The following is a 25,982-nucleotide window of genomic DNA, read 5'->3' on the forward strand; positions in this document are numbered from 1 at the left end:
CTCAGTTTCCAAGAAAATGGTGTAGCCAAAGTATAAGGAGAGCCTGATAATAAGGAGGTTGACACTTTTAGATGCTAAAATCATCTCAAATTTTTTTCAAAACATAACATCCATTGGGCTACATTGGTGCCTCCTTCCTATACATGCTCAAAAAATTTTAAATATGTTCTTTTTAAAAAAAATTTTTAAAATATGTTCTTCTCTAAGAATATTTTATAGATTTTATTTTGACCTTTTAGTTCAGATAGTATTTTTTCCCATTTAGTCTGAATTAATGAGGACTGGATATATGTATTCCAGAACAATTGACTTGTTCGCATTTTCTTGTTATTTCTTTTGGTAGTTATGAATTTGACCACAGCCAGAATTCAAACTCAACCTCTCTGACTCCAGATGTAATACTTTTTCTTACTGCAGTACTGCCTAATAGATTCTGAATAATTTCCTTCATCCTGCCTGTCTTAAGGAAGATTTTATTCATATCCCACAAATATAGAGGAAGATAGTAATGAGCAGATGAAATAACAAGGATAAATAAATATTGAAGACCCTTAGTTATTCTTATGCATTGCAGCTGTTTTTCTTAAGAACAGCACAGTTATTCTAGAATAAAAACCCACAAATCAGTAGATATTTACTTTGATGTTTGTGGATCACTCATGCCCAAAAAGAATGCTTTTCAAACAGTCCTTCTTTGAGTAAAATCCATTTCCATTGAGGCCCTTGCCAAGTGCTAATTAATTAGAAAATCAGACATAAGTTTATGAATTAATTAATAGAAAGTCAGACATAAGTTTATGAATTCCAAAAAAATGAAGATGGTTTCTGAAGTAGTTGCCCTAAGGTTTTAGCAGAAAGTTTGTAACATTTGTAGAAATTATGTCTCTTTTTTTGGGAGGGAGGGGTAAGGTAATAATTGCAGTTTGTTTCAGTATTTTTGATTCTTGAATCTCAATGTTGAGCATTAACATTGATTACATTTCAACTATCTAGCTTGAAATAAATCTTAAATATTTTCTTTTCAGATAACCTCTTTGTAAACAACCAGAATGGATATTATTGCCATTCTCAGACAAGTCTAGATAGAGCACTTGACTACAATGGAAGAATTCGCAATGGGAGCGTCTACAGCGCCCACAGCACGAACTCTTTAAATAATCCACAACCCTTTTTGCAACCCTCACCTATGTCTTCTAACCCAAGCATTACTGGAAGTGATGTTATGAGACCTGACTATGTTCCATCACATAGACATAGTGCCCTGATACCACCATCCTATCGTCCTACCCCAGATTATGAAACTGTGATGAGGCAGCTTAACAGAGGAGTGAGCCATGCTGATAGGCAAAGCCACTCTCTTAGAAACCTCAATATAGGCAATTCATATGCTTATAGTAGACCTGATGCTTTGGTCTACAGTCAGCCTGAAATCAGAGAACGTGCTCAATTTACCTCTCCGCAATCAGTGCATTATCCATTCAACTTAAATTACAGCTTTCATAGTCAGTCTCCTTATCCCTATCCTGCTGAGAGGCGACCTGTTGTTGGAGCTGTGAGTGTGCCTGAGTTGACTAACGTACAACTTCAGGCTCAGGATTATCCAGCTCCTAATATTATGAAAACACAGGTTTATAGGCCACCCCCACCTTACCCATATCCACGACCTGCTAATAGCACCCCAGACTTATCCCGACATCTCTACATCAGCAGTAGCAACCCAGATCTCATCACCAGGCGAGTCCACCATGCAGTGCAGACGTTCCAAGAAGACAGTCTCCCAGTTGCCCATTCTCTGCAGGAGGTCAGCGAACCCTTGACTTCGGCCCGGCACGCTCAGTTACAGAAGAGGAATAGCATCGAAATAGCTGGATTAACCCATGGTTTTGAAGGAATAAGGCTTAAAGAGAGGACTATGTCTGCCTCTGCAGCTGATGTAGCAGTGCCCCGAGTCCTAGCAGCTAGCTCCCAGCCAAATGTTTTCATAGAAAGGACAAAACAAGGAGAAAATGAAGAGCAGGAAAATGTTAGATATGGTCATAAGAAATCTCTTTCAGATGCTACCATGCTGATTCATAGCAGTGAAGAAGAAGAAGAAGAAGATTTTGAAGAAGAAAGTAAAGCATGTACCACACTCTCTCCTCATTCTGATGAGACAACACAGCATTCATCTGGGATAGGTGGTTACTCTAAAGAATCTTTACTTGGTTACTCGTATGGTTCTGTTACTCCTGGACCCAATCCTTTGCATATTCTTGAGCCAAAGTCACATATTCTCGAGACTGAGAAGCCAGTAAGAGCCATCAGTCCAGTTCATGTGATAGTTGAAGCCCAGGTGGCTAGAAGAGAAGGGTTATTAACTCCATCAATGTCAGAGTCTGACCTCACAACATCAGGACGCTATAGAGTGAAAAGGGATTCTCTTAAAAAGAGGCCTGTGTTGGATATTCTGTCAGGAAAGAAGAATGTTGTTGAGGGTCTTCCTCCATTAGGGGTAAGCTATATAGTGTTTTTCTTTCTTTGTAGTCTTTTGTAAACAAAAAGAACTATATATTTTTTAAAATGCCCTTTATTCTTTTCTTTCTTTTTACTGTATTTTTTTAAAAAAAACTTTCCCTTCATTTATTCTTATTTCTATGTTGCTTTTAGCTCACTAGTTTTGGTTGCGTCAGGAAATTAAAATTGATGAATCTCCTAGTTTATCCTTTTGAAGCTTCATGAAAGTGAATAAATTGGATGAAGAGAGAAGATATATTAGTTAGTACCTTTAGAATCAAGTATTTTGTTCATGGAATTTCATAGAGAAAAAAATTTAAATGGCATGGCTTTAACCAGTAATTTTGGGGAGGTGGGGAATGTTACTAGATACCTCTGAAAATTGCCCTGTAGGTATAATTCATGACCCACTTGTAACTATGTGTTTGTAAACCGTTGAAATTTAAAGTATGTCAAGGGTACTTGTGATTTCTTTTGTATATTTTCTAAATGTTCAGTTGTTTGTTTTTTTTTTTTTTGCTATGATCATCAGTCTTCTGGAGTCTGACAATGCTTATATTTCTCAAGTTTTTCAAAGTTGTTTTCTTTTACAATGGCTTAATCATTTTTTATAATTTCCCCTCTGATTCTACTTGTTTCATTCTATAAGTTTTTCTAGATTTTTCTGCATCTGTCTTTTTTTGTCATTTCTTATGGTGCAACAATATACCTTTACATTCATATACCATAATTTTTCAGATAAAGAAACTGATAGAATTTTAACCCTTACAAAGCTATTGATAAGAAGAAAGTTTCCTTATACTCAAATACTTATAGCAGCACATTTTTTTGTGATTTCTATGAGTAGATACTCATAAATTCAGAAAAAGCTAAACAAATTGTGTTATGTGAATGAAATGGAATATTATCATTCTATAAGAAATGATATGTATATTGAATATAGAGAAGCCTGGAAAGAGCTATATGAATTAATGAATGCATAGTGAAGTAAGAGCCAAGAAAACAATATACACATTCACTGCAACAAGGTTAATGGAAAGAACCATCATACACCAAAAAGTCATAAGTGGATGTAATGAAATTATAAAGATCAAACAGTCTCAAATGAAGAGATATGAGAAGATTCCTCAAACCTACCCCATCAGGGAGGTGGGATGTCCACAAATGTTACATATTGCACATATTTTTGGATTTTTTAAAGGTATCAATCAATTGTGCTGATTCTATTTTTCTCTCTAAAACTACTATTGGTCATATAGGTCATATAAAGATGTCTCTCTGGGAGGGAGAGGGTGAAGGATACTTTGGATAACTGTGATGGTGCAAGAAACAGAAACTTTTAATAAAAACTTATTTTTAAAAGGGACCTTAGGGAACTGCTCTATCTGGCTAGTTTACAGTTGAGGAGAGGTTATTTTTATTTTCTGAGGTCAGCTAGGCAAAATTTGTGGCAAAGCTTGAACCAGAATTCATGTCTACTGATTCCAAGTAGCATTCTTTCTAATATATATATATATATATATATATATATATATATATATATATATACATATATATATATATTTATATACCCTTCCCCCTCCCCACTTGGTGCATTTTTTTCAGGAAATCAAACACAGTTTAAGATATTATCTCCATTCCCATTTGAAATTACAGTCATACTTTATTTTCCCATTTTGGAGAGGAAACACTGGAGGCATGAAAAGGCAAAATAACATATTTTGGTCATACAACAAATCTGTGGTTGACTTTAAGACTAGAGTGTAGGATGCCTAACAACATCTTCAGTACAAAGAATGAAAGTGAGTAGAAATAGTGACTCTTTTTCCCCTCTCCATTCCTATTTCCTCCTTCCTCCCATCCTGACAATACTTTCAGCATGAAGTTGCTTTTTGTTTTAAATAAGATTTTTACAAAATTAAAACTCTTTCAATGAGATGTAGTTATATTATCTATTTGTCTTGGGGAGGAATGCTACTGGCTTAGAGCCTAACCTTTCATTGCAGCATAGCAATGTAATCAGGTGCATTTCAAAATCTGATATGTGGAATGAAGCTGGGTCAGGGCTTTGACCTTGGGAAGAATGTAGTATCCACCTAATGACACCAATTCAAGACACGAAGCACAATCATATAGACAGAAACAGTCGAACATTCCCTTTGGTTGTAAATCTGAAGAGAAACACTGAGTCTCTTCTGTCTAGTATTAAGTCCTTTGAAATTTCCTTTTTCTCTTTGGAGAGGTATGTACATATGCAAACATATATAGATGTATGTGTTATGTTATTTTTATATGTCATATTGTATTATATGAATGTTAAATATATGTAAATTTTCTATAGGGAATGAAAAAAAATCGTGCAGATGCAAAAAAATGTGGTCCTCTTAAACTGGCTGCTTTAAATGGATTATCCTTATCGAGAATGCCCTTGCCTGATGAAGGAAAGGAAGTGCCTACCCGAGCAACCAATGATGAGAGGGTATGTAAAAACCAGATTGGATATTATAACTTCTATTTGTATGATAATAAAATGATATTAAAAATGATGTAAAGTTTTTTTTTTTAAATGCCGTGGCTTTCACAGATCTGAAAGCAACAGTCTAGGATTTTGGAATTCTGTCATGATTTGGATAAGCATAGAGGTAATGCATAAAAATCCTGGATCACTTAAAAGTGAGACTGTCTTTCAAGATTTTGCTTCTGCTTTTTATTCTGTACCAGTCACCTAGGGCAGTCTTTATCATATATATACATATATATATATTAAGAATTTGAAGGACTGGTAACAAATGTGTATAAGGGACTGTAGGGAAAAAAACTATACAACAAAAATGAAACCATTTAAATTGTTTACTTTTGCAGTTCCATTGCACTAATTTTTTTCATTAAATACCATTTTTGAAATCTCATTTTTTATTTTAATTGTATGATTTCTTTCAAGACAGATAATTTTTTGGTGATTCTTTATTGAATAAATATCAGTCATGAGTTGGTCTAATAAGAAAGAATTTATATAATAAGGTTGTTCTAGATATGTGCTATTATATTTTATCTTCATTGTTTTTCATATCATCAAATAAAAGCATTAATTTATAATGACTGAATTAATCACATCTTCTTCAGTTTGCTCTTTTATTGGAAAGTATGTTTCTTTTTCCTTACTCATAGAGGTAACTCTAAACCAGCAAATATTCTTTATCTCCCTAGCATTCAATGACTTATTTTCTGCTGCTTTTAATGTTTTATAGATACATATATGCATATATGTATATAAAATATCATACTAGGCCTATTTTTATATCAGTTTTTTCCTCTGGAAGTGTATAATAACTTCCTTCATAGGCCCTTTGTAGTTTATTTGAATTTTTATAATACTCATAATGACTTGGTTGTTCAGAGTTATTTTTCAATCAATTTTGTTGTTACTTTATACAAAGTTCTTTTGGATCTGCTCATTTCACTCTTCATAATTTCATGGAAGTTTTTCCATATTTTTCTAAAATTAAACTTCTCATTATTTTATATAGTACAATAGTATTCCCTCATAATCATACACCACAACTTTTTCAGCCATTCCTCAATTGACAGGCATCCTGGCAATTTCCAGTTCTTTGCTATCACAAAGAAAGCATCTATAAATATTTTAGAAAATATGGGCTCTTTTGGTTTTTTGCCTGATCAGCTTGGGAAACTGACCTAATAAGTAGAATTGCTAGGTCTTAAAGGGTATAGGCAGTTTAATAACTCCTTGGGCATCATTCCAGATTTTTTTTTCAAAATGGTTGGATCAGCTCACAGTTCCATTAACAGTATATTAGTGTCCTAATTTTTCTACATTCCCTTCAACAATTTGTTATTTTCGCATTCTATCATTTTAGCCAATCTGGTAGGTAGAAAATATCTTAAAAGTTTTTTTTTATTTGCATTTCTCTAATCAATAATGATCTAGAGTATTTTTATATGATAATATATATTTATACATAGCTTTGTTATCTTCATCCAAAAACAGCTTGTTCATATGCTTTGACCATTTATCAGTTGGGGAATAACTCACTCTATGTATTTGGGATATGAGACCTCTATCTGAGATACTGTCTAAAATTCTTTCCACCCCCTCAATTTTCTTCTTTTCTTCTAATCTTGGCTATATTGGTTTTATTTGCACAAAACTCTTAATTTAATGTAATCAAAACTATCAATTTTATATCTCAGTGAATTTATTAACATAAAATTTGGTAAAATAAGGCCTAATAATTGCTTTAATTTCATTTTCATTAGTGGTTGTGCTCATCCTTTTTGATACTAGTGATTTGGTGTTCTCTTTTTTAAAACATAGTAATCAAGGGGTGGCTAGGTGGCGCAGTGGATAGAGCACCAGCCCTGGAGTCAGGAGTACCTGAGTTCAAATCTGACCTCAGATACTTAATAATTACCTAGCTGTGTGGCCTTGGACAAGTCACTTAACCCCATTGCCTTGCAAAAACTTAAAAAAAAGAAAAAATATTAATCAATGAATTATGTATTTTGTTGGGGTTTTTTAAAATAAACATCAACTCCTAATTTATTAGTCAATGATTTTCTTACATGAAGTTTTACTAATCTCACCTTTAGTTTCTGGATTTACAATTTGGTGTTTTATTGTGAATTTTTAATTTGTTCTTTTTCTAGTTTTTTTTAATGGCATCCTATATTAGTCTTCTTTTTCTTTGAGTGATGTAAGCATTTAGAGTTATAAATTTTCTTCCGATTACCCCTTTTGCTGTATCCTATAGGTTTGCTATGTTGTCTTATTCTCATCATTTTTTTTTTTTTAGGGTGTTTTTTTTTTGCAAGGCAAATGGGGTTAAGTGGCTTGCCCAAGGCCACACAGCTAGGTAATTATTAAGTGTCTGAAACCGGATTTGAGCCCAGGTATTCCTGACTCCAGGGCCGGTGCTTTATCCACTACGCCACCTAGCCCCCCCTGTCATCATTCTTTTTAATAAAATTACTTAATGTTTTTATGACTTGTTTTTTTAACTCACTCATTCTATAAGATCAGGTTATTTAGTCTCCAGTTAATTTTTAATCTGTGTTTCCATGGTCCCCAATTAAATATAATTTTAATTGATTCATGACCTGAAAAGCATACATTTAGTATTTGTTTTTCTGCATTATCCTATAAAGTTTTTATGCTCTAACATATGGTCATTTTTTTTGGTAAAAGTACCATATATAAAGATAAAGATATATTACTTTCCATTTCCATTCAATTCTCTCAAGATAGTTAACATTTCTAGATTATTTAAGATTCAATTTTTTTCTTTATTTCTTTCTTATTTACTTTTGGGCTAGTTTTTTCAGTTCTAAGAAGGGAAGGTTGACGTTTCTCTCTTTCCTCCAGTAATTCATTTAGCTTTTCCTTTAAAAATGTGGATGCCATGGCATGTGGTGCTTATGTTTCATATTGATATTATTTAATTATCTATTTATGGTTCCTCTTATCATAATGTACTTTCTTTATCTCTTTTAATTAAATCAATTTTTAATTTTGTCTGAGTGTGATTGCTACCCTTGTTTTTTTTTTTGCATCAGCTAAAGAGTAATAAATTCTACTCTTAGCCTTTTATTTTTACTCTTGTATATCTCTATGTTTAGATTATTTATTGTAAAAAACATTGTAGGTTTCTGGCTTTCAATCCATCCTGCCATCTTGTTTCTGTTTTATGGATGAATTCATCCATTAATAGTTAAAAGTTATAATTTTTAGGTGCATATTTCCCTTCATTCTATTTTTCCTTACTGTTTATCCTTCTCTCTTACTTTTTTACCTTATCTTCCTCAAATGTCTAATTTACTGTCAACCATAGCTTCTCTAATCTGCACCACTTCCAAAAATCCCTCCTTTACCCTCTCCCATCTTTTAATCTAGCAATCCTTCTGAGTCTTTCCCTTATTTTGTCTCCTCCCCATCCTATTGTTTTGTAAATTAAGAAGACTTTTATGCCTTTCTAGATGTATATACTATTCCTTCTTTAACACAGTTTAGGTTCAAATAAGGTTCTAGCACTTCAATTTACTTTTTACTCTTTTTAGGATCATCAACCCAAACCTTCTGTGTATGCTCTTTTAACCTCCTAGTAATAACATTCTTAAGAGTTATAATGTTTTCCCATATAGGAAGTTTGACCTCATTAAATTCTTATAATTTGTCTTTCATACTTACCTTCATATAGTTCTCTTGATTCTCATAGGTCACATTCTCTGTTCTTGTCTTTTTCTCACAAATACCTGAAAGTCTTTTAATTCATTGAATATGAATATTTTTCTCTCTGTAGAATTACACTCAGCTTTGCTAGGTACAATATTTTGAGTTGCAAAGCTTCTTTGATCTTCTGACTGTCTTATCCCATTGGTCTTTTAATGTAGAAGGTGCTCAATTTCATATTATCCTGAAATAGCTCCATTTCATTTAAACTGTTTATTCCTAGTTGCTTGTGATATTTTCTCATTAATGGACTAGCTTTAATATTTCTATAAGATCTCTTTCAGGCTATGATCAGTAGATTTTTTTCATCTACTTTACCATTAATTCTAAAACTTCAGAGCAATTTTTGTTAGTAATTTCTTGAAGTATGATATCTAAACTCTTTTAAAAATTATAACTTTCAAGTAATCCAGCAATTCACATATAATCTTTCCCTGATCGGTTTTCCAGGTCATTTGTTTTTCTAATGAAATGCTTTACATTCTCTTCCATTTTTTCATTCTTTTAATTTTGTTTTATTATTTCTTAGTTTCTTATAAAGTCATTAACTTCAACCTACCCAATTCTAATTTTTAAGGAGTTACTTAACTTTCTTTCATAAAGTTTTTTTTTAATCTCTTTTTTACTTGGTTGACTTTATTTTCTTTATTTTCTTGATTTTCTAGTATTATTCTTACTTTTTTCCTTTAATTTTTCCTCAACCACTCTTATTTGATTTTGAAAGGTTTTTTTTGTTTTTTTTGTTTTTGCAAGGCAAATGGGGTTAAGTGGCTTGCCCAAGGCCACACAGCTAGGTCATTATTAAGTGTCTGCCACTGCGCCACCTAGCCACCCCAATTCTGAAAGTTTTTTAAAGCTTTTCTTAGCCCCTGAGATTTGTCCATGGCTCCCAACAGTTGTCACCATATAAACTCTTATTCCCTTGGGTTGTTTCCTTAATGGCAAGTTTCAGTTTATCCCTCTGTCCTGAAGCTGAATCTAAAGTCTCTGATCTCCTGTGAGTGACTACAGCTAGCAGATCTTTACCCTCTGCCACTGGTGTGTGTGTGTGTGTGTGTGTGTGTGTGTGTGTGTGTGTCTGTCTGTCTGTCTGTCTGTCTCCTACTCAGCTGTCCAATCCCCACACTGTCCTTGAGGAGGAAGTTCCTGAAACTGAGGCTGCTGCCAGTATAGCTACCTCAGAGCTTGTGGATTCAGGAGTATCTTCCAAGGGACATCTGCATTACATTCTGGAAAATTACCACCCTGGAAGGTCGGGTCTTTCCTATTGGGTGGACAACTGCTTTACTCTGACTTTTAACTGTTTTTGCTACTCTAATCTTCATTTTGAGAAATTATTTTAAATTATTTGGGAGAGTGGGTAGATTCCTATTTTATTCTTCCATCTCCCCAGAATCTTCCTCATGAGTCATAGAATCTAAAAGCTAGAATATCTTTCAGAGGTTTTCTGACCCACTTTGTCCATTGTAAAGCACACATACCTCCTGTAACATCCCAACAATAGGTCACTCTAAATCTGCTTGGAATGGGGCTGTTGAGGCAGCTAATTCCATTTTGGGGTAGCTCTTACAGAGTTTTCTATTATACAGAACTGAAATTTACGCTTTGTTCCTCCTTCCTATTGATGTTAACTCCACTCTCAGGCCTAAGAAGAACAAATTCAAATCTTTCTCTCATGACAATTACAAGCATAGTTCTCCTAAGCCTTTTCCAGGTTAAACATATCCCGTTCATCCAATCTTATATTGTATATCATACTCTTCAGTTCCCTCAAAATTATATTGAACATTTTTCTTTGTATTTTATCTAGAATTATTTTTACATTACATAATGCTAGATATATGGGCATAAACCTAATAGAAAACAGCTGAAAGTTTTCCTCTATTCAGTTAATTCCTTTTTAATAAAGAATTGAAATTGAATTTAAAGGTGGATATTATCACATCATTTATAATCTTTTTTTTCCCCCAGTGTAAAATTCTGGAACAGCGGTTAGAACAGGGAATGGTATTCACAGAATATGAACGCATTCTAAAAAAACGGCGGATAGATGGGGAATGCGCAATAGCACGACTCCCTGACAATGCAGAGAGAAACAGATTCCAAGATGTGCTTCCCTATGATGATACCAGAGTGGAACTGGTACCAACTAAAGAAAACAACACTGGTTATATAAATGCATCACATGTCAAGGTGAGATGAAAATTAATGCTAAATAGATAGGGATAAGATATAGAGACTGGATCTGGCATTAACTTATAAGAAATAACTGATTGAAGACCCTTTTTCCAACAGTGCATGTGTGCACCTTCTGTGTAATTTATATTCATAGATAGTTGCCTAAAGCAGTGAGAGTTTAGGTGATTTGTTCAAAGTTTCATAGCTAGTATGTTTCTGAGCTGGCACTTGAACTTAGGTCTTCCTAGTTTTGAGGTTAGCTATCCATTAACACTAGCCACTGCATCTCTCTGGTACCTTATGGCAATTTTAATAATATGTTTTTAATCTAGCCTGTTAAATTTGCAAAACCCATTCTTCACGAAAGTTGATGAAAATAAGTGTCATACATTATTGTCTTCATTGTACAAAGGAGAAAACTGAGACACAGAGTATTTAAATGAGTAGCCATTGGCCAGATGGCCTGTGTATATTTAGTCAAAAGTCTCAAAATGTATTACAGGTATTGATTTTTTAGTATTAAAAATATCTTTAGGACAGTTAGGTGGCACAGTGGATAAAACACTGGTCCTGGAGTCAGGGGGACCTAGGTTCAAATACGAACTCAGACACTTAATATTTACTAACCGTTTGACCTTGGGCAAGTCATTTAACTCCATTATGGCCTTGCAAACCCCTCCACCCCCAAAAAATCTTTCTAAAGTAAGTGGCTATTATTATGAACTCTGATTTATAAATGAGTAAATCCTTAAATGAAAATTAAGACTTGTTTTAAGAAACTATTTTAAGTAAAGTTATGTCAGTTTGCTATGTGGCAAAGTAGTTTGCTTCCCAGAATTGTGAACTCAGGGGATACTTGGATTTTTGTCCTATATCCAGGAGTAAAATCTTGATTTTTTTTTTAAAGACAAATGGGGCTGAGTGGCTTGCCCAAGGCCACACAGCTAGGTAATATTAAATGTCTGAGGTTGGATTTGAACTCAGGTATTCCTGACTTCAGGGCCGGTGCTCTATCCACTGCATTACATAGCCGCCCCTTAAAATCTTGATCTTTTAATCCATGTTTCTATCCTCCTAGTAATTTAAAAACCTTTATCCAAAGTGGAGTTTGTCTCATAACATCCATGCATGTATTTTCATACTTTTTTTTTTTTTTGCAAGGCAAATGGGGTTAAGTGGCTTTCCCAAGGCCACACAGCTAGGTAATTATTAAGTGTCTGAGGCCGGATTTGAACTCAGGTACTCCTGACTCAAGCGCCAGTGCTTTATCCACTGCACCACATAGCCACCCCAGAGTTAGTCTTGATAATCATGAAAGCCATTCTCTCAGAAGGTACGAACTGTTCTGTGTTGGCATACCTTCATACACTGCCCATGATAATTTCAGAATATCATTTGGCTCTTTGAAGAAGCAGCAATGCTACCTCTTTCCTGGAGACAACAGTGTTATGCTACCCAACCACAGTAATATTAGAGCCATTAAGGGGGAAAAAAAAAATATGACTCATAATGAGTGGGAGAACAAAAAGCCGGATGGTTCTCTTTCCTCCTTCCTCTCTTATTCTTGGCTCATATTGAGGTCACTATATTCAGGAGATAATTCTTTTTGGGTATTGAATGAAAAGAGAACTTATGGAAGAATTTTTTAAAATCTCTATTTTTTTAAAATCTCCATTCCCATGCATTCTTTTATTTATACCATCTTGTTAAAGGAGGTTGACAGCACTTTCCTCTTTAGAAATTCAGTTCCCTTCTTCATTGGGGCTTAGATTGACTTTGGGTTCTCAAATGCTATTCCACTGAATTCTAACTCTGGCAGGTTCTACCATCCTGGAACGGCTACAAATCTAGTTCTAGCAAGAGACAACATTTGCTGTATAAAAACTAATTTAACTAAATATGATAAATGGGTTGGCCATTAAGTGATACATTTTTGCCCTTATTAACATATGAAACAAATACAAAATGGTTCTGTCTAGTGTGAACTCCTTCCACCTTTGAAGATATGATATGGGTATGACTAAAAATGTAGGGAAAAGATGCTAAGAATCACATATTTAAATTGTTGATGTGCTTCTTACCTATTGTTCAACAATAAATGAATTAACATACTGTTGGAGGACTGAAGCAAACTACATGTGTTTTGAATATTTTCATTATAGGGGCAGCTAGGTGGAGAAGTAGATAGAGCACCAGCCCTTTGCAAGGCAATGGGGTTAAGTGACTTGCCCAAGGCCACACAGCTGGGTAATTATTAAGTGTCTGAGGCCAGAGTTGAACTCAGGTACTCCCGACTCTAGGGCTGGTGCTCTATCCTCTGCCCCACCCAGCTGCCCCCAAGAAATGTAATTTTGTAGGATTAGCGTGAAACCTTATAGTACTCATGATGAGTGGAAACAAAAAAGATCACATTCAATTTGGATCAGTGTATACCATGGAAACAATGTAAAGACTGGCAAATTGCCTTCTGTGGGGGATGGGGGAGGGAAGCAAGATTAGGGGAAAAATTATAAAACTCAAAATAAATAAAATCTTTCAAAAGGAAACAAAAAAGATACCAACTGTGAAGATAACTGGTTAATATACAAATGTTTATGAAAGATGATAAAGAAAGTGCAGGAATGACAAGAAACATTTTCCAAGATTCCCAAACACTGTTGAAGCTTGTCCACAATTTTTTGCCAATTCAACATTACTTAAGGTGTGTGTGTATGGGAGCAGCTGAGGCGGGGAGTATTGGCATCAATAAAAATACTGGCTAATTTCCCAACTTGAAAATCAGAGCTCCCTATCTTTTCAGGAAGTTTTGAACACAGTGCATTCTAGCTCTTCCCCTTTGTTATTTGCATCATTTAACCTAATAACGTGATGAGCTGTAAAACTAAGATAATAACAGTTGCATTACCTATTTTATGAGACTGATAATAGAAAATAATGAAAATGAAATAATAATAATAAACATTTTATTTGTGCTCTGAGTTTACAAAGAGCATTAATACATTTTCTCATTTGATAATGAATGAAGTACTGTGTAAACTACAAAATACCATTTACAGTCTAAGCTAATATATACTAGTGATGATGAGGATTGCAGGGGCACTGTAGTAAAGGATGCTGTTATCATTTATAAAATAAGAATAATTATGCTTGCATTGCCTTCCTCTCTGGCTTGTATTTTGAAAAGGAAATTGTAAAAAACAATTTTTATTGTAATGAAAAATACACTATTGTGGGCATTAAAATATTTTATATATGTGAGAATATTCTTTTTAATATAATTTTTATTTTTGTTCCAAATTTTCTCCCTCTCTCAACCCCATTTACCATCTGTTGAGAAGGTAAATACAATGCCCATTATACATTATGATACCCATATCAAAACATATTTCCAAATTAGCCATATTGTGGAGGGGAAGCAAAAAAAAGTAAAAAACATATACTTCATTTCCTCTCTCATCATGAGTCCTATGGAATTGCCATTTATCACTGTTTTAATGAGAGAAGCTAAGTCTTTCACAGATGATTATCATGACAACAGTTCCTGTTTTGCTTATTTCAAATACGAGAATATTTTGACTAGCTATATATGTGGAGTTTGGATATGTTTATTTTTAAATGTGGAATTCAGAATTTTATAGTTCTTTTGAATGGTAACCAACTCAATCCAGTAAATGTTCAAGTAATTATTTAGGCTAGGTGGCATAGTGGATAGAGCACCAGCCCTGGAGTCAGGAGTACCTGAGTTCAAATCCAGTCTCAGGCACTTAATAATTGCTGTGTGGCCTTGGACAAGCCACTTAACCCTATTGCCTTGCAAAAACCTAAAAAAAAAAAAAAATCCAAACAAGATATGCTGTTTTCCCAAAGAGATTGTAAAGGAACCATTTGTACAAAAATGTTTGTGGGAATTGAGAGGATGCCCATCACTTGAGGAATGATGTAACAAGTTATAGTTTATGAATGTAATATCTGTAATATTGTTGTGTTATAAGAAATGATAAGTGGGAGGATTTCAGAAAAAACCTGGAAAGACTTACATGAATTGATCCTGAGGGAAGTGAGCAGAACCAGGAGAACATTGTACCCAGTAACATGATGTGATGATCCATTATTGTAGACTTAGCTCTTCTCAGCAATTCAGTGATCCAAGACAATTACAAAAGACTTGTGTTGGAAAATGCCATCCATATCCAGAGAAAGAACCTATGAATTCCAAATACAGATTGAAGTATACTATTTTACTTTTTTTAAAACTTTGTTTTCTGTTTTTTCTTTCTTGTGATTTTTCCCTTTTGTTCAGATTCTTGTTTTACAGCATGACTAATATGGAAATATATTTATTATGATTGTGATTGTATAGCCTATATCTGGTTTGCTGTCTTGGGGAGAGAGGGAGGAAGGAAAAGAGGGAGAAAAATTTGGAATTCCAAATCTTACAAAAAATGAATGCTGAAAACTATCTTTATGTGTAATTAAAAAAAAATACCACCAATGAAGTAAAACAAAGGATACAAGAACAAAAGAAAAGAAATGATAGACTGTTTTCTAGGTTTCTTAGATGACTTTTCTCAGAGGAATATGAGTGATTGAACAGGTTGGTATTGCTTCATAAGTCCTTTAGCCTTTGGCTTAAGATTTTCTTTTAAACTCTCCCTCCTTTAGATCTCTGTTGGTGGCATCGAATGGGATTATATTGCCACCCAAGGACCTTTGCAAAACACATGTCAGGATTTTTGGCAGATGGTATGGGAACAAGGGATTGCTATCATAGCAATGGTGACAGCAGAAGAAGTGAGTACTAGTTATTTTAATTTGATTCCTTATTCATAGAAGAAGGCTGCTTTTCTGTTGAATTTTGACCTTAAGGAGGATATGGAGGGAAATTGTGAGGGGACAGTTATCTCATTATATCTCTGCCAAATGTAGTATTTATGCTATTTTGTTTTTTAAAATGACTTTCTTCCTTTCTTTTTAAAGGAGGGTGGACGAGAGAAGAGCTTTAGGTATTGGCCACGGCTTGGCTCAAGGCACAACACTGTGACATATGGAAGATTTAAAATCACAACACGGTTTCGTACTGACTCTGGTTGCTATGCCACAACCGGCTTGAAGATCAAACATCTTCTCACTGGGCAAGAAAGAACAATTTGGCATCTTCAGTATACTGATTGGCCTGAGCATGGTTGTCCAGAGGATTTAAAAGGGTTTTTGTGTAAGTGACATCAACTTCATGTTTGAAGGCTATGAAGAAAAAAGCAAGATATGCCCTCATAGGGTACTCATTATATACACAACTTGGTAACATCCAGAATAGTTTGACTTTTAAAATAAGAATTTCAAGTGCTATTGGGAAGATAGGACAGCAAATAAAGGTGTACCCATTGTTCTAGATTTAGAATGAACCATGTAGGTGATTTAGAAATCATCTCTTTTGTTAAAATTTAGCATACTTTACACATATATACTGCCTCCAACTGAATAACAAATTAAATGATTTCGTATGAATTCTTATCTCTCTCTCTCCCCCCTCCCCCCATACTTTCCTTCTCTCTCCCCCTGCACTTTTTCATTTCTCTTCTCTTTCTCCATCCCTACCTCCCCCTATCTCTCTATTTCTCTATTTTTATATTTCAATTTCCCTCTCTTATTGATTTTGACAGCATACCTGGAGGAGATCCAGTCAGTTCGTCGCCATACAAACAGCACAACTGAACCTAAAGGTCCCAATCCTCCTTTGCTGGTCCATTGCAGTGCTGGTGTAGGAAGAACTGGAGTGATCATTTTGTCAGAGATCATGATTGCCTGTTTGGAACACAATGAGGTTACTTTTTTTTTTTTAGTTTTTCCAAGGCAATGGGGTTAAATGACTTGCCCAAGGTCACACAGCTAGGCAATTAAGTGTCTGAGGTAATATATGAACTCAGGTCTTCCTGATTCCAGCGCCAGTGCTCTATCCACTGAACCACCTAGCTGCCCCTACTTTTATACTTTTCTTTCTAAATATGGGGACTTGAGATAATAGGATTTAAAATTGGAAAGGACCTTAGTAGATCAATCCCCTAATTTTCAAGGGAGAAAACTGAGGCATAGAGCAGGCAAATGATTAGTAGGCGTATAAGGCAGGGTTTGTTCTTTAGAAGTCTTGTCTGCTCTGTACAAATTCTCTTTGATAATAAATTAACTAGATATATATTCTTAGTGAGTTGGGCCAGGGATGACTTATTCTATGAAATCACTTGATTGCTTTTTAAAAATTTTTTTCTTCAGTCTTGACTTTTTTAATCTTTACTGACGAGTGGTGCAATGAGAAATGTTACCATGGGAGAAGCAATAGCATCCCCAGGCAGGAATCTGACAGCTGTCCTGACAAGTATCTCTCCTTCTAGAAATCATTTGCTCTCTGGGCTCTCACCACATTCACTGTGACCCATTTTCATGTTGTTTTTCATCTTTGATATAAACAGTAAATTCCTTAGTTTTTGAAGAGCATAACAAAATTACTGTTTTCTGGCTTCAAACCTAGACTATGGTTAACACAACAGCAAAGTTTGAACACCTGGTGCAGTAGCCCTAGGTCCCCAATTAAAGCTCGCCTGATGTGGGCATCCGTGACTTCCTTTTTCCTCAGTTCTGCTTCTCCCATTTTCTCCTCTCCTGGATCCCATCATGCCTGGTCTTTCTTCTCTGATGTCCTGTTCTTCTTGCCTTAGATGCTGGACATCCCACGAGTGTTGGACATGCTGAGGCAACAAAGAATGATGATGGTGCAGACGCTCTGTCAGTACACTTTTGTCTATGGAGTTCTCATCCAGTTCCTGAGAAACTCAAGACTTATATAACCTCCACCTGCTTCTCCTGGGACCCAATTACCTATAAAGAGTTTACAAGGGAAAAAAAGTGGGTTCCATCAGCAAACCCATTTGTTCTTGGGCTCTCCCCCAGTCTTCTTACACATGGTGCAGGGCACTAACATTGGCTCACACAGTGTGCTGCATGGAGCTTTGGAAATCCCAAGGCCCAAGAGGTGATTTCTGCATTGGGGAAGGCTGGAGGATCAGGACTTGGAGTCACTGAGCTCAGCTCCTGTCTATGCTGATTTGCGGTACTTGCACACATTCTTGAGCTTGTGTTTTCTAGATAAAATAATTCTCTACTTTACTAAAACTATGCTGGGAAGTACTGGCAATTGTAAAGACAATGTATAGATTTCTATCTCAAAACTACTTTTTGATAAGAGAATTTTATTTTGTGACTAAAATATCTAGGGGTTTCTTTAATAAGAAAAACCAAACTTTCCATTGGGACTTGTCCACAATTAAAACTGGTTTCTGGACATATCAACTTTATATATTTTTTAAAATGTTAATATCTTTTCTGTTCATTTTCTTGTTTTTTTTTTATTCTTAGTAACTTAGGGTTTAACTATCAAAGCACAAACAGCATTTTTTAGGAGACAAGAAGCTTCTTTGTATTCAAAAAATTAATTTTTTATTTTCAACTTTTAAATTTTCCAAATTACATTTGAAAATGAAAAGATTCTCAAGTTATTTTCAGGGTTAAAGGAAGAGTTGGAATTGAATGTATGGTTATGTCAAATATTTTAAGTAACAGAGTCACCAGCATTCGATATATTTTCAGTATTATTCATAACCTTAGATAACCCTTTGATTTTTTGGTTGAAATTTTAGTCAATGAATAAGATGGTTTTAAAGCACTTTTTAGAAAAATTAAAAATCAATACATTTCAATTTCATTCATGTATTGTTTTTTTGAATTGAAACATTAACAACAGTAATGAAGATCATGTTCTGAAAGAAATGTTTCATTATTTGAATGTAAGAAATAAGGATTTTGAATATGTAGGATAAGTAAGATGTGAGTAAGTGCAACATGGTTGTGAATATGGGAAAGTTTTATTTTTTGTTGTCATTACAGAGGTACAGTATTACTAATTTTGTTTTCCTATATTTACACAACCCCTGAGAGTACTGGGGGTGATAGGAAATGGTTGAAAGATTGACAGGAGATAGGGTCTTCCTTAGGGGGATTCAGGTTCTGGGATAATCACATCATATTGTTGCCTTTCCCTCCTGCCATGCTTTATTTATAGGTGAAATCATTATGATCATCAAGAGCAATCACAAAAGGGCAACTTGGGGGACAAGTGAAATGCCATAAGGAGAAAAAGTGATTCTACACTTTATGTTATGAGGATTATGGGCTAATTATATGCATATGAACCTCTACTATATTCTTTTCCCAACTTCCATTCCAAAGTTGTCTCCCTGTGGCACAACCAGCCTATCTATTCTCTTCTAAGGCCATCATCATGCTTTTGGCCAATAGTAAATGACTTTGAACTCCAAGATAAATCAGAGATGCAGCTTAATTTATCAATAATCAATAAATATATATTGTCAACCATGGTAGAGGATTTCCTTGGGGCATTTTCTGGGTGATATATTTTGCCAGCCTAAAATCTGAGTTACTTAAGTGATGAAAGCAAAATTTAGAATCTATGAATGTAAACCATTTGGAAGCAGAACATAGTATTAATTTCTCCATCGGTTTTTAAAGAATTCTACTTAAAATTCAGTAGACTCATTGATGATATTCAGTGATAGCTAGTTGCTTGAAAGAATGGATTTACAATAATATTAACAATGGTTAATCTTTATATAGTACTATAATGGTTACAAGACACTTCACATGTTATGTCTCATGGCAGTTTTTCCTTTCTCCACATATTTGAATTGTGTTGAGTGAGTTTTTTGTACATCTTTTCAGTGGTGCTGTCTTTTCTACTACACTTCTCCCTCCAGTTTGAATCAGGTTTAAACCTTTTTGAAAGGAGTGCTCTTATTGATTATATATTACACTATGAAAACTGAATTAAAGGCTTATATATGTGATATCCATTTTCTTATTTTAGTAAATTGATTACAAATGGATAAATTAATTACTTTTAGTATATCATAGGACCCATGTAATGCTTTTTGTGCTCTTTTGAATATTTGAACATTTTGTGGTGGTTGTAAAAAAAGATTAGTGGAAAATTATTATACTCATTTTTCTCCAAATTTATCTTTCAAACAATAATGTGATTTCACAGAGTACATAGCAAAAGCTTGTGACTTTACCATGACTGTTAACTAGCAATTGATTGTGTTACAGCCTGTCAAAAATTACATACTCTTTAAAAAGTTTTGGTTATTTTTAAGTTCCAAGTTAAAGATTTACAGTAAGTTTATATTGAAATGTATACTTTCAAAAAAAAGGGCTAAAATGCAGTATCTGCCAGTGATCAATTATTGTCACTGCTGACATCACCCCTCTTTTTTATCTGATTTGAACATTTTGAATATTCTAGAGCATAGTTTTAAACAGAAATGAACGTCTTATTTTAGAATATCATACAGATATTTATGGAAAATTTGATGATATTCTTCTGGAACATCTACTGTGAAGCATGAAAGTGAGCCCTTAGAGTTTAGTTCTAAGTTTTTAGAATGTTTTGATAGGAATAAATGAGGGAAAACTGCTAGTACAAACTTCCAGAAAGCCAAGAACACATTCAGCAGTATTCTTCCCCTCTCTGCTAAATTACAGGGCTTTGGGACTTCAAGATTTTTCACTGCATATTTCTTTTTATTTGAGTTTAAAATGGAACAAATTTTCTTTCAACCTTTTATAACTAAATTCATAGGTTGATGTGTTTTTTTTATGAGGATGTGTTTTGATTAATTTATTAAAAGCAGACTTCATTTGGGACAATTTGCAACAAAGAATGGAGCTCAGTTATTTTCTTTTGCACAGAAATTTTTTAAAAAAGTTAAATTAGGGAAAGATATTTATTGGAATTATTATTAGTATGAGAATTTAATATAAATTAAAAATTAAAAGTGATGTTTGATATAAAGATTTTAAAAAGATCAGGTTACAAGGAGTAATTTGGAGGAAAAAGTTACTCAGATAAGAAATATGATTGTTTAGATTGATAAATGAATTCATTAAGACATTTAGCTCTCATTAACTCATCAGAAGGGGTTGGTGATTTCTAGATTTTTAAAAATATATAGTGATTTCAAAAATTCAATTGACAGGATTTCCAGGTTGCTGATAAAATTATGGAACGTTTAATCTGATGATTTATTTCACAAGACATTTAAAATAGTGTTCGGTTTTAAAAGTTCAAAGAAACTCCTTTACGTATTCTATAACTTTGGTGAGCTGTTAGGTAGTTCTACATAATAAGAAAGAAATGGTCACCTTAGTTTCTTTTTTTTAATGTCATTTTGGTTATTGATCTCTAAATTCAGATTAATGGCAAGTTAGAAATATTTGCATTTTAATCTCTCGAGTTTAATCTCTGATACTAATAAAATGTTCCCAAATTCTGAAGAAGTAATCAGTAGATAAACAGCTAGATATTATTGATCACTCTTAAGTAGTTTTAATAAATTTTTTCATCATATAGAAGACTACTATGAAAATATATTAGCTCTTAGTTTTACATTTATTTCTAGCTTTATCTGTACATTATTATTTTGTACTATATTATAGTACCATTCTCAAGTAGAATTAATTTATAAGTTTATATCAAATTCATACCCATGGCAGATTGAGAAAGCACTCTATATAAAAGAAACTCTAGCTTAGATGAATTGCTAAATGTTATGTATGGATACTACTGAAATTGTGTGTGTATGTCTGCATATGGAAGTGAAATTCCCTCTTGGCATGTGATTGTCAAGATTTTATGCCCCTTTAAGAGATGGTCCACACTAAGTCAAAATAAAATAAAGGATTTTATAATTACCTAGACAGTTAAGGAAAGCAATATGTTTTTGCCTCAGATATATGAATTGACTGCTAAAATTGAGACAGATTTCATGATTAAATGTACAACTTTCTGTTCTGCTGGGGTTGTATGATGATGATCTACTCAGGTTTCTTAAGAGTAGATGCACATAGGAAAAGTCAAAACATTACTACACATTCTAGGGGACTGTCCAACTATGCTGTTTTTATTAGAGCTTTTTTGTTTTAGTATTTCACTTGGGAAAAAAGAATTCATTTGGCTGAGTATTTGAAATTCTCAATATGGATATAATTTTACAGTAAGGGTATTTGTGGTAATAAGATTTATCCTGTAATGATAGAGTCTGACATTATAAATCTACAAAATCAAATGGTTTTATTTTGTTTCTTTCACTTTATTTCTTGAGTCAGCACTTTATTTCTAGAGGATTACAGCAGATTATGCTGAGCAAAAATTACTAGGGAACCCCTGTCTCTACAATATGGTCTTGGGGCCCCATTAAGATATACTTCACAGACTATCATGAAAACAGCCAATTTATCTTCTTTGGTAGACTGTTTTTCCATATAAAATTTTTAAAATATCTAAAAAACTCACTTTGATTTGAAGTTGAGAAACCTTTTACATAAACCCTTTTATAAATTGTGATTTTAAAATTTGCCAAGTTTGTTTATTAGTTTATCCAAACTTTGGGTCAGATTTAAAAAGGAGTGAGTTTTTTTTTTTCTTAAGTGGCATTAGAGTATTAAAGATTATTAAAGGGGGCTGGAGACTTGAGTTCCAATCCTGGCTCTGCCACTAGCCGACTAGATGGCCATGGGCAAGTTGCTTCATTCCACAAATATTTGTTTATATAATTTGATCTTAATATTAGTTTCCTCACTTGTACTATGAAGGAGTTGAATTAGGTACTCCATGAATTACTTTCTAGCTTGAATTCGAGCCTGTATTCATGAAACCAAAAATATGGATTGAAGACTATCAAATTAACCGTTGTGGATATGTAGCTGATCTGACATAGATGGGAATTTATACCTTTCATTTAGAAATAGCAGTTGATATTTGGAGTTGCTAAATTATAATTTGGTTCATATTTGACTCCGACAGAGTACATGTCTTTGAACAGTTCTAATTTCATCTTATGGAAATGGAGTCGTAGTATGTAGCTAGTTTTGGGGATAGGACATTTAACCTTTAGCATTTTTAAACTGTTTATCATGTGTAAGCTGTAAAAGACATACTATTCCAGGTAAAAATATAATATGAATTACTAAGTGAATAAAAATAAGATTTTTATATACTGATTTGGAATGTGCATTTGTATTAGGATTCTATTACTAAATATTATGAACACTAATATAAATTTTTACACCATAAAATAATGGAGATGGCCCATAGGAATTGGAGAGAATTTAATTAAAGAAAGAAATTGTGAAACATGGAACATTTTTTTAATGTTAGCATAGTCACTGGGTTTTATTTACAAAGTACATTTTTCATGATATAGAACAAGTAATATAGATTTTGCTAATGGTCATCTTGAATTTTTTTGGAAATGAACTTATTTAGGTTAATAGTATCCAACTTAAAAGTTCACTTGCTCAGTTTCTGTCTTTGCAGGTGTAAGTTGTTCAAGTTTATTTCCCAAGGCCACACAACTAGGTAATTATTAAGTGTCTGAGACTGGATTTGAACCCAGGTATTCCTGACTCCAGGGCCGGTGCTTTATCCACTGTGCCACCTAGCCACCCTGTAATTTTTAAACAGATGAGTGTATACTCAAACTTTGGCAGCAGCCTGGCAACTTGGTTGACTTTGCTTGTGTTCAATCCCTTTGATTCAGTAAAGTAGTTAAGAAATTTAGTTTCAAAATGCTATTCTTTAATAATGACAATTTTTTTAAAAAAGATTAATGTCATGAACTAGTCATCACATGGGGAGAAAATAATTTGATGTGCAAAGATGTTAATAAATTCAAGTGAAATAAAATAGATGCCTTATAGAGGCCAGAAAGTTACTTTGTATATATTCTGTTACATAATTTTTGAAAAAGGAAACCATTCAAATCCTACCAAATAGTAGACTCAGTGAAGCAGAGTTTTCAGAAAGGAAAACAAGTTTTCTATAAATAATAACATAATTTGTTAAATCTAATTAATGGAAACTTGAAATTTGGAGAAAGTTGGTAGGATGTATAGCAGCCTTTAGAAATGCTTCCAGATCATTTAGGCTAGTGTACCAGTTTTCTTTTGCAAAGATAGCACAAATGAGTTGTCAAGTATTATTTTCCACTTTAAAATATAATTCTGTATGTTTCATTGTATGGTCATTATACTGTAAAAATGTATAATCAGAACAGCTTTAATTCTTGTAAAACTGAATTTGGTTTGTAAAGCAATGTGTAAATTGCATTTGATGGGCAGAAAAGCTTGAATGACAAAATGTAATATATGTGAAATGAATATATTATAGTCTATTTTTGCCATGAAATAAATATTTGAAACAGCATTTAATGTGTGAATAACATTTAAATACATTTAAAAGCCATTTGCACACTTTTTTTCACTCTGGGTATCAAATTTTAGATAGAATAATATTCAGGACTGATTGATTCCACTAGATTCTTTTTTTTTTTTTTGCAACCCAAATGGGGTTAAATGGTTTGCCCAAGGCCACACAGCTAGGTAATTATTAAGTGTCTGAGCCTGGATTTGGATTTGAACCCAGGTACTCCTGACTCAGGGCCGGTGCTTTATCCACTGTGCTACCTAGCTGTCCCTCCACTAGATTCTTTTCAAAACATTTGATAATGATGTAGCACTTAGCATCTGTCATTTAATTCAATTCAAATATCAATTCAAAAATCTTACTTATTTCAGATTCAGTTCAATTCAAATACTGCATATGTAATGTACTATATTTAGTGATCTATATATACTATGTATCTGCAGTATATAATAATGCTGACATATTACAATACATTTTTTAAAAAAACTAATCTCTTCTCGAGAAGTTTACAGTTTAGTCAAGCAATATTTATTGAGCAAAGCATATATACTCTTCTAATATTTATCCCTGTAGAGGTTAAATACTTATTGAATCTTCTATTTATCAACCAGTTGATCATAAATATAAAATGAGCAGTTTTTAGTCTACCACAGTAACAAAGTATTTCAACAGACTCCCCCTGCCACACACACACACTGGAAAGTATACTGACTACATATTAGAATGATAGTAAACACATCTTGAGAGTCAGACAATATGGTGATAGCTTTCAAAGAGTTTACAATAAACTAGAGGAATAAATACACTGAAATTGAAAGGGAGTTGGTTAAAATTTCTTTTCCTGGATGCCAAAGGGAGTGGTATTTAATTAATGTTGCAGAGACAGCAGTACATTTGGAGTTGGACACATAGGTTTGACTCCTGAGTCTGTCTTTAACCACCTGTGTGATATTGTGTAAATTTCTACATCTCTAAAAATGGGAATAATTGTTATTGTGAGGAAAGCACTTTACAAATCTTAAAATCTGTTGCAAATATGAGATATTTTTAGGTACTTAGTTATTTGCCATTTTTCCTACCTTAGTCATTTTGAATTATCTTAATTTTGATTCTTCAGAGAATATAGCAAATGATTTGCAGCCAAGCATTATCAGGAGAATATTCATATAAAGTTAGGCATTTTTGTGAGGTTGTTGGTATCATTGAAAGCAATAGTATATCCCAGATGTTAAGTACCCTATTCTGGGCTGGGTTTGCTGTTTATGTATATTCATTTTATAATTCATATTTGAAGCTGGTCAGATGGTTTATTTTTTTAATTAAAGATTTTATTTTTGAATTTTGAGTTTTACAATTTTTCCCCTAATCTTACTTCCCTGCCCCCACCCCCACAGAAGTCAATTTATCAGGCTTTACATTGTTTCCATTGTATACACTGATCCAAATTAAGTGTGATGAGAGAGAAATCATATCCTTAAGGAAGAAACATAAGGTATGTCAGATAGCAAGATCAGACAATAAGATATCAGTTTTTTTTTTTTCTAAATTTAAGGTAATAGTCCTTGGTCTTTGTTCAAACTCCACAGTTTTTTCTCTGGATACAGATGGTATTCTGCATCACAGACAGCCCCAATTGTCCCTGATTGTTGTACTGATGGAATGAGTGAGTCCATCAAGGTTGACCCCCCCCCCCCATGTTGCTGTTAGGATGTACAGTGTTTTTTTTTCTGGTTC

General features: G+C 33.6%; 1 protein-coding gene across 2 annotated transcripts in view; it reads left to right on the plus strand.

Moving 5' to 3' along the window:
* Positions 1-24,275, plus strand: part of PTPN21 (protein tyrosine phosphatase non-receptor type 21) — a 124,909-nt gene extending 100,634 nt beyond the window's left edge. The window contains exons 12-18 of one of the 2 annotated variants that reach the window (XM_074235573.1): positions 1,026-2,491; positions 4,835-4,972; positions 10,712-10,933; positions 15,581-15,709; positions 15,896-16,130; positions 16,579-16,739; positions 17,629-24,275. In XM_074235573.1, coding sequence (XP_074091674.1) covers positions 1,026-2,491; positions 4,835-4,972; positions 10,712-10,933; positions 15,581-15,709; positions 15,896-16,130; positions 16,579-16,739; positions 17,629-17,757 — 2,480 coding nt within the window. In that variant the 3' untranslated portion in view covers positions 17,758-24,275. The remainder of the gene's footprint in view (positions 1-1,025; positions 2,492-4,834; positions 4,973-10,711; positions 10,934-15,580; positions 15,710-15,895; positions 16,131-16,578; positions 16,740-17,628) is intronic. The other variant, XM_074235572.1, reaches the window with a different exon arrangement.
* The last annotated feature ends 1,707 nt before the right edge of the window (positions 24,276-25,982 follow it).

This window comes from Macrotis lagotis, chromosome 4 (genome assembly GCF_037893015.1).
Source record: "Macrotis lagotis isolate mMagLag1 chromosome 4, bilby.v1.9.chrom.fasta, whole genome shotgun sequence".
Classification (NCBI taxonomy): domain Eukaryota; kingdom Metazoa; phylum Chordata; class Mammalia; order Peramelemorphia; family Peramelidae; genus Macrotis; species Macrotis lagotis.